The sequence below is a fragment of the Arachis stenosperma genome, chromosome 2 (genome assembly GCF_014773155.1).
Source record: "Arachis stenosperma cultivar V10309 chromosome 2, arast.V10309.gnm1.PFL2, whole genome shotgun sequence".
Lineage (NCBI taxonomy): Eukaryota > Viridiplantae > Streptophyta > Magnoliopsida > Fabales > Fabaceae > Arachis > Arachis stenosperma.
The window spans coordinates 18,260,899-18,269,639 of NC_080378.1; the positions used below are offsets into that span (position 1 = coordinate 18,260,899).

Here is an 8,741-nt window from a genome sequence, read left to right on the forward strand (position 1 = left end):
TACGCGTCAGGTACGCATACGCATCGATAGTCTTCTGCGCATGGTACGCGTCTGCGTCAAATACGCGTTCGCGTCGATAGGGAATGCGCCAAATTGTGTGTACATGTCAAGTACGCGTGCGTGTTGATTCTCGCTGACCAGCTCCTTAGTTTCTTGTGTTCCTTCCATTTTTGTAAGCTTCCTTTTCCATCCTCTGAGCCATTCCTTCCCTATAAAGCCTGAAAACACTTAACACATGGATAACGGCATCGAATGGTATAAATGGAAATTAAAAGTACACAATTTAAGGGCTTAGAAAGCAAGTTTTCAACCTTTCAACAAAATTGGGAAGGATTTGTAAAACCATGCAAATTGTATGAATAAGTATGCAGAGAATTGATAAATACCACTCAATTTAGCACAAGATAAATCATAAAGTAGTGGTTTATCAAATACATTGTGGATAGACGTAACTCGATAATTCTCTTTCATGTTATGCTGAAATTTCACTACTGCAAACTTTTTTTATAATAAGGATTAAGCACAATTTTAATTTCTAGGGTATAGGTCAAAAAATTTTTTCGTCCTCAACTTTTTTTTGCATATAAAATTATTCTTAAAGGTTAACTTAATTTTAAAACCATCTCTTTTTACCAAAATTTTAATTTTTATTACTAAATTACCCTTAATTAAAAAAATTAAAAAATGAAAAAAAAAAAGAAAACGGATGAAAAGGGAAAGGGAAAGGGAATCACGCGGGGGAGGGGGAAGGGAAGGTGGGGAGAAGGGAAGCTTCGTCGTTCTGTCCATCCTCCTCTCGCCGCCACTGCTCCTCGCCACGCCTTGCTGATGTCAAAGAGCTTGTAGAGAGAGAGAGAGAGAGAGAGAGAGAGAGAGAGAGAGAGAGAGAGAGAGAGAGAGAGAGAGAGAGAGAGAGAGAGAGAGAGAGAGAGAGAGAGAGAGAGAGAGAGAGAGAGAGAACCCGTGGCCAGGGGGAGGAAGATGGGTGCCCCGTCGCCATCGTGCTTCACCACTGCCGCCGATGCTTCTGGTCCTTGCTGCCGCTATGCGTCCTTGCCGCTGGTCCTCCCTAGGTTTCGATTCTATTTTTGATTCGTTCTACTTCGACTTCTAATTTCTTCTGCTTCTGATTCTGATTTTATTGTTCATTATTTCTTCTGCTTCTAATTTTTTCTCCTTTTGATTTGATCTTTGATCTCTTTGTGTTTTGTTCTTCTGATTTTATTGTTTTGTTGCTGGTGCTATGATGAAGAAGAAGAAAAAGAAGTAGAGATGCTTCTGATTCTATTTTTTGATTCTGTTTCTTATTTTGTTAATCTATTGTTCTTCTACTTCTGTTTCTTCTGCTTCTGATTCTGCCTTTGTTTTTTATGCTTTTGATTCTTTTTATGTTTCTACTTTTATTTCTATTTTCAATTTTGCTTCTGCTTTTATTTCCAATTCTACTTATGTTTCTGTTTCTTCTATTTCCAATTCTGCTTTTGTTTTTGCTTCATTGTTATTACTAAAGAAGAAAAAAAAGAAGAGATATTTTTGTTTCATTGTTGTTACTTCTGATTCATTCATTATTGTTGTTGAGTATTTTGGTGAAGAAGGAGAAGGGTATAATTGTCTGAAAGATAATTTTAAAATCAACTCGAACATTAGGGATTTGTATGTAAAAAAAGGTTGGGGACGAAAAATTTTTTTGACCTATACGTTAGGGACCAAAATCGTACTTAACCGGTATAATAACGACATAGGATTTATCAAAATCCAAAAGAAAAAATTTATTATGACATTTTTTATTATCTTGTTTTATAACTTGAAAAACTATTTTTGGTGTGAAAACTTGAAAAACTTATATTATTTTATTTTTAGCTATGAAGTACGGGCATTTTACTGAGTTGTCGTATTTACATGTCGGATGCATTTCAGACGCAACACTCATCGACATTTGTCCAATACGTGTGTTTGTTATGTCTAACCATATCTTAATAAAAAATAAAAAAATTTACTCTGGACACACTTGAACACACTTAAATATCATCATGTGTTAGCGCGTACAGCGTTATTTTTACTATATATTCTTGTAATAAATTTAAAAAAAAATAATAATTATTATTTATTAAAACAAAAAAAATTTAAATATTTTATATAATTAAAATAAGCCTTTAAAAATAATAAAAAAATTAATTTATATTTTAATATCAATAAAATATTAAAATATTATTATAACTTATCTAAAAAATACTTTATATTAACTGAACGACTAATCCATCTTTTTCTTTTAATCCGGATGTGATTGTTAAGAAAGCATATGGTATACCACAAATTGGTTTATTCTTAACATAATATATTAGGAAATCTCATTGCTATTACCCAAACAAGCATGCATCATAGATTTTTAGTTTATAAGAGGCCCATTGCCCATGAAAAATGTAGAGTACAAAATTCTGTGGCCCATTAAAGACTTAACTAGAAAATTACCAAAATATCCCCAAATATATATATCTCAAACCCCACCCTTCACACTCAATTCCTCCTCAGAGACTCTCAGGCACTTAGTCGCAAACCCTAGCAGGTATACTCTGATCCTCGCCGCTCGCTGCCGGCTGCCCGTTGCCCACCGTCCTCGCCGGCAACTCTCTCTTCTCTCATCCCTCGATACTCAACGGTATTCAAATTGAATTCGTTGAATTTGTTTGTTTGGTTTAGTAGGGTTTTAGTTCGAGCTCCCTCGCTGCAAAATACAGTTTTGTTCCTGCAACTGTTTGATCCAGTTTCCAAACCATGGCAAGCACTAAAGTTCAGAGGGTTATGACCCAACCCATTGTACGTTTCTCACTCCTCGTCTTTTTTTTTTTTTTTTTGTTGGTTGTGTTTTAAAGTTTCTGTTTGTCTTAACATCTTTCCTTTTCGCATTTTGCAGAACTTGATTTTCAGGTTCCTTCAAAGTGTAAGTCCTTGCCTATACTGAGTAGTACCTACCTCTATTCCTGAATTCTTCTATCCTTTCTATAACTTGATTTTTCTTTATGTGAATTGTGTTTTTATTGCAGAAAGCTCGCATTCAGATTTGGCTCTTTGAGCAAAAGGATTTGAGGATTGAAGGCCGTATCATTGTGAGTCCTTCATACTTAATTGAAGTTTCTTTTTTTCATGCGTACTTAATAAAAAAAATGGTTTTTGCGGACTTTAAACTGTTTTGCGGATATGATTAATGTGGATTTGGATTGTGATTGAGTCTTCTATAGATTAATGGTGATGTTGTGCTGTCTTTTAAATTATGCAAATTCAGTATTGTTACTAGTTGAGGCTAGATTATTCTGTACAGTGACTTTTAAATTAATGGTGAATTGACGAGGTATTGAAAAACAAGGATTTATTTAACACATTCAAACAGTATCAGTTGGAAAATTTGGTTGTACAATAAAACATAAAACAAAAAAGGGCAGCCCGGTGCACAACCATCCCCGCTAACACAGGGTCTAGGAAGGGCTGGACCCAAAGAGTGTAAGCTATGCAGCCTAACCTGATAATTACATCATCGGCTATTTCCACATCTTGAACCCGTGACCTTGAGATTACATGGAAACAACTCAACCGTTTGCTCCAAAGCTTCCCTTTGAAAATTTGGTTCTACGATTGAATGAATTTAAATGAGATGATAAGTTGGTGTTGAATCTATCTAGTGCGTTTTATATGAAGCTCCATTGTATTTGTATCTAGAGTACAGGCCTACAGGCTTGTGTTTTTGGCATAGCAATATAAAATGTGCTGTGGTTAGAATTTAGAATCCAATCTCATCTTAATTTTAAACAGGGTTTTGATGAATACATGAATTTGGTTCTGGATGATGCTGAAGAAGTGAATGTCAAGAAGAACACCAGAAAGACATTAGGTATGCTAAAGTTTCTCAATTTTTTCTTTTTTTTTTTTTTTGCTACTTATTCATGCAATTTCTGAAGTATATTGTTCTTATTAGGGAGGATCCTTCTTAAAGGAGACAACATAACTTTAATGATGAACACGTAAGTGAAATTAAAATTCATCTTTCATAGCTCACATGGTTCACATTTCTATCTGAGTGAGTTAATTTTCTCATACAAACGTCACATAAATTTCAGGGGAAAATGAAGATGAAGATGAACACCCAGGGTGTATTGTAAACCATACATTCCATTCAGCAAGGAGACAGAATTATCTTTCATTTTGTTAATCGCTGTCACTTAGAATTTTGAATATCCGGTGTGAGAATGGTTGTTATGTAGATTAGATTTTGTTGCACTAGATGAATTCTTAGTTCAGCGACTTTCTTTGCTGTTCCACCTGTTCTGCCTTCTTTATGCATATATCAATATCTTATATTACGATTGAGGAAATATGACACTAATATCATATATCAAATATATAAGTTTCCGTTCCCATGCCTTGCAGTGCATGATACCCTCAACACCACTAACTGCAAGGATGATTTAATTTCGCACAACACTAAATAAATACTGCTATTATAGTTTATGACAAAAATAATAATCAAAATAGTACATTAAAAAGAAAATAATGTATTGACTCCTTTAATTTAATTTCTATATGAATGTGACTGATGACTGCATCTCTAACATGCCAGGTTTGAATATCCGAGATTTCCACTAACAGTAAAAACATTGTATTATTTTGGCGGTGATAAAAATATTCCCAAATTTTATTGATAAAAATATTTTTAAATTATTTAAAAATGCAACAAAAATATCTAATATTAAATATCTATTTTAAAAATTGAATTTTAATAGAATTTTTTGCAAACACAATCAGAAAAAATAAGATATTTTTATTTTTAAAATTTGGTAATTTTTTTATTAAATATATATATTTTTTGTGATTTATTTATCAACAACCAATTTAAAAAAATCTAGAGATAAAATTTTTATTTGATTTTTTTGTGTATTTTTTAAATAGTTATCTAAATATTCTAATAAAATTTTTAATTAAATGTATATAAATTTTCTCAAATACAAAAAGTGATCGTTTTTTATTATTTTGTCGCATTTTTTAAATAATTTGAGAATATTCTTGTCAATAACAAAATTCGGAGACACTTTTGTCAATAGAGATAATTCGAGTACAATTTTTGTGGTTTACCCTAACAAAGTTTAGGAGTCTGCAAGTGTAACTACCTTTTGTTGCCGCATCATTCTTCTTTCACTCTGGCCTACTTTCCTATGTGATGGCAACTTAGACATGGTAACCAACTAACCATAGCCATTGTAGTCCCCAACAAGAAACCTATGTCTTATTTTATCAAACACTTATAAATGGTTCGACCCTTGTTGTCATATTCCAGTCTTGTGAATGAATAAAAAGGATATAGAAGGGGACTAGTCAACTCTGAAAACTAGTAGTATAATGTGCAAATCCCAAGTATATACAACAGGTAACTGGTATTCACTTTCATTCAGACATCTTTGTACAATAACTGGTATTTTGGAATTCTTTCAGGTGGGAGAGGGCAATTCACAATAAGCTTCCCTTTCATTGCTCCTCTAAATATCGCCTGCAGTAATGTTCATCACAATTTCATCAAATAATGAAAAGGTCATACATGGTAAATAGCTGGAAGCACACATTTTCAAGTAGAAGCTAATCTAGCATCCAATCAATGTACTACTGCATAGAAGGCAAGAGACATAAAAAAAATATAACTCAAATTAGGATTGTAATGCAAAATTGGATTCTACAGTGATCAATGGGAAATGGAAGGAGAATATCCTAAAGAGTTTTTCGTAACACACCTATTTAAATTCCTTTGCCCCTTATTTGGTTTCCTACTGTATCTCCCAATCCAGCAGACTAAGGACTAATCCATCACGGATCAAACCTCCATTGAGGGTTTGCTGTTGGTCAATGCTTTGTTGCATGCACAAGGCGGGATTCAAACCCTCAACACTTGCTTATGCGGACTAGTGAGCTAACCACTAGACCAACCAAACTTGATTTCCCTTGCCCCTTATTTAACTAAGTTTGCACTCCCTAATTGAGCCTATTGGACTAGAATCATACCATTGTACAATTATTTTTCTTCATGGCAAGAGAGATAAGACAAGAAAAATAGATGAAAAACATCTAATACTCAACATCAGTTTTGCACAAGCTAAGCTAAATACTCGTTTAAAGCTCAGAGAAACCACTTATTTTTTCAGAAACAAGTTTTGAAGTACTGCGCCCTTTTAATCCTAAATTTTGTTTATAAAAGGAAAGGGGAAGGTGGTGGAGACATGTTCACAAATCACAAGTGGTTATGTTACTTAAGATGATGGCATCCTATGTTATTCTCAATAACATATCAATATCTACAAGACAAAGATCACTTCTCAATTGAAAGACTTCAAATAACCTTTGGACGGAATACTAATGAAGTTTAAATGGCAAGAATTAAAAGAGGGAGAGAGAGAGAGAGGCATGTAAACAAATGATAAACACTAGATATCTTACTATGTCTTTTTCTGCATATGAACCCACCATTTGTTACTACTTTTAACAATAATCAGTAAATGTCAATGATAAACGACTGGCATTTGAAACGATTTACAATCATTTTAATCAGATCCAAGATTCGCATAAACAAGGATATGTAAGTATGTACCTCTACAACATCAATGAAATCTTGCTTTCTGTGAAAAGCGCCAATCCACTTAGTGTGATCTGCAGTCCTATATGTAACAGAACAAAATGTCAAAATCTTAACCAGAAAATTTCTTGATACAAATCCAAAGAATTGAGGAGGGAAAAGCCTCTTCTACAATACTGGAAGTCTGAAATGACGAAATCATAAATGCTATATTACTTCTGGAACTCTAAGTAAACTTTCATAGAATAAGAGCCTAAGAGGCTAGAGAATACAACGAAGTAATAGTATGTCTTGACACCAAATATTGCACTTAAGAAGCAGACATTTAATTGTACTCCAAAGAAAATATAAAATTTCCTTAGAAACATGCATATATGAGGCACCGAAGAGAATATATCATTTCCGAATTTCAAACCGTCAATCAGCTTCTCAATTCTCAGTTTATCATTCACAGCGAGTTATTTGTTAAAAGGATATATTGATCGTACATTACATACCAGCAAAATAGCACCGAAACGAATGATGAAAAAAAAAATTCTAATTTGACAATTACCAATGCACATAACAAATCAATCAGTCTAGTTAACAGCATTTTTAAATTATTTTTGGCAGGTTTAAACTGAAAAAATATGAGTTAAGATGCTTTCCAATGGATACATAAGTCATAATCATAAGTAAATCATGAACACAACACAATCATAATCAGATGAAGCAACAAACAATTGAAGAAACATGCAACACAAAAGTGTAAAAAATCAAACCAAAACAAAGAAGTAAACTACTGAATCAAATCATATTATAAAAAAGTTAGCAGCATACCCAGAATCCATTTTCATGTGATGGGCATTGAAGAAGAACACCGTGGAAGGAATCAAAGAAATGTCAAAATACTTGACATAAACCTGAACATCCTCTGAGTCAACATCAACCAGTGCCACTGTTGCGAATTTGGACACATCCCTCACAGCTTTCGAAAGCTGCATCAAACAAACCAAACGAGTTAAATACCAAAATATAATCAAATATATAGAATTGGAAAGTGTAAAAAAGAGAAGCATACTAACAATTTGATCAAGTTGGAGACAGACAGAATCGGAGGCACGACCAAAGCGGAGGACAAGAACCTTGTCGATGGTGTCTCTGATGATGGAATCAACCTCGTGCTTCTTTAACAATGTTGTTAAGAGGTAACTCATTCTCCTTCATCCCAATTCTAGTTTTGGAACATCAAACCAAACAAAATCAAAACCCCAAATTAAAAGTTCAATAAGAGATGAGGCAAAGCTCATGAATCGAAAGGCATGGCTGTCAGCCCGTAGTTCAACCGTGGTTAGATCAGAATAACCGTTTTATAATAAATATAATTATAATTAAAAAATATCACTATATTGTAATTTAAATATTAAAATTACACAAATTGAAAGTATGACATGAACCAAAGTTATAATTATAGAAAAGCATGCATAAGTTGGAGGAAACAAAGTTCTGAAGCATATAAAAATATTCTTTTGTTTTTTTTTTATGCTTATACACACACAGAGATCCATACAAGGATGTTGATGTTCATGTCAAAACACAAGAACAAGAACCAGCAGTACAAACCAAAAAAACCAGAAACACATCAGGGCCTAAGAACATGTATGCTACACCAACCCGATAGATAAGCATTAAGATCAAGTAACCAAAAATATTTAAACCCCATTGTTCAATTAGAAGCAACAATTTTCAAATTATCAAACGAAACATAAAATCGACTCACATATATATCAACCGGAAAAAGTGAATGGCGAACGCACGGCGGTTGGGGGAAAAGAATGACAGAATGGTGGCTGGCTGCCTGGAGAAGAGAGGTAGAGCCGTAGAGAAGAGAGAAGAAATATAAACTAGGGGTGCATGGTTCGGTCCGGTTCCGAATACTTTAGGGGCTAATTTGGTGTGATTTCAACAGGTCTATGATCGGTACGGGTCTCAAAAATAGACCCGGTCATTATTTTAGATCCGGTCCGGGCCATAGTTCGGGTTACTCGAAATTGGCCCGGTCATCATACACAATTAATATTTTCTATTATTAGTGATGGATGATGGCTATTATTATGTGAAATTTAAGTATTGTAAACTTTAATATTTTGTGTTA

The 8,741-nt window shown here is 33.6% G+C and overlaps 2 protein-coding genes across 4 annotated transcripts; one reads left to right on the forward strand and one right to left on the reverse strand.

Moving 5' to 3' along the window:
• Positions 1-2,521: 2,521 nt before the first annotated feature.
• On the forward strand, positions 2,522-4,407 carry LOC130961943 (uncharacterized). Of its 3 annotated transcripts, none has more exons than XM_057887994.1 (7): positions 2,522-2,563; positions 2,698-2,814; positions 2,912-2,938; positions 3,042-3,104; positions 3,805-3,883; positions 3,968-4,013; positions 4,110-4,407. In XM_057887994.1, exons 2-7 carry the CDS (start codon positions 2,773-2,775, stop codon positions 4,117-4,119), a joined length of 267 nt encoding a protein of 88 aa, XP_057743977.1. In that variant the 5' UTR covers positions 2,522-2,563; positions 2,698-2,772; the 3' UTR covers positions 4,120-4,407. The 3 variants fall into 3 exon arrangements, with proteins under 3 accessions (XP_057743977.1, XP_057743975.1, XP_057743976.1); XM_057887993.1 differs by having other exon boundaries at positions 2,527-2,563; positions 2,701-2,814; XM_057887992.1 differs by having other exon boundaries at positions 2,525-2,814.
• Positions 4,408-4,448: 41 nt separating this feature from the next.
• On the reverse strand, positions 4,449-8,511 carry LOC130961942 (uncharacterized). Its single transcript, XM_057887991.1, has 5 exons — positions 8,367-8,511; positions 7,672-7,820; positions 7,427-7,584; positions 6,623-6,689; positions 4,449-5,533 (listed from the first exon to the last, which is right to left on the reverse strand). Exons 2-5 carry the CDS (start codon positions 7,801-7,803, stop codon positions 5,435-5,437), a joined length of 456 nt encoding a protein of 151 aa, XP_057743974.1. The 5' UTR covers positions 7,804-7,820; positions 8,367-8,511; the 3' UTR covers positions 4,449-5,434.
• Between the last annotated feature and the right edge of the window lie 230 nt (positions 8,512-8,741).

Coding starts and splice junctions, on each gene's coding strand:
- LOC130961943 (XM_057887994.1), top strand. CDS start 2,773: ATGGCAAGCACTAAAGTTCAGAGGGTTATGACCCAACCCATT. Junction 2,815..2,911: donor GGGTTATGACCCAACCCATT/GTACGTTTCTCA, acceptor CGCATTTTGCAG/AACTTGATTTTCAGGTTCCT. Junction 3,105..3,804: donor GGATTGAAGGCCGTATCATT/GTGAGTCCTTCA, acceptor AATTTTAAACAG/GGTTTTGATGAATACATGAA.
- LOC130961942 (XM_057887991.1), bottom strand. CDS start 7,803: ATGAGTTACCTCTTAACAACATTGTTAAAGAAGCACGAGGTTGATTCC. Junction 7,585..7,671: donor GTCTCCAACTTGATCAAATT/GTTAGTATGCTT, acceptor TGTTTGATGCAG/CTTTCGAAAGCTGTGAGGGA. Junction 5,534..6,622: donor ATTTCATTGATGTTGTAGAG/GTACATACTTAC, acceptor ACATTACTGCAG/GCGATATTTAGAGGAGCAAT.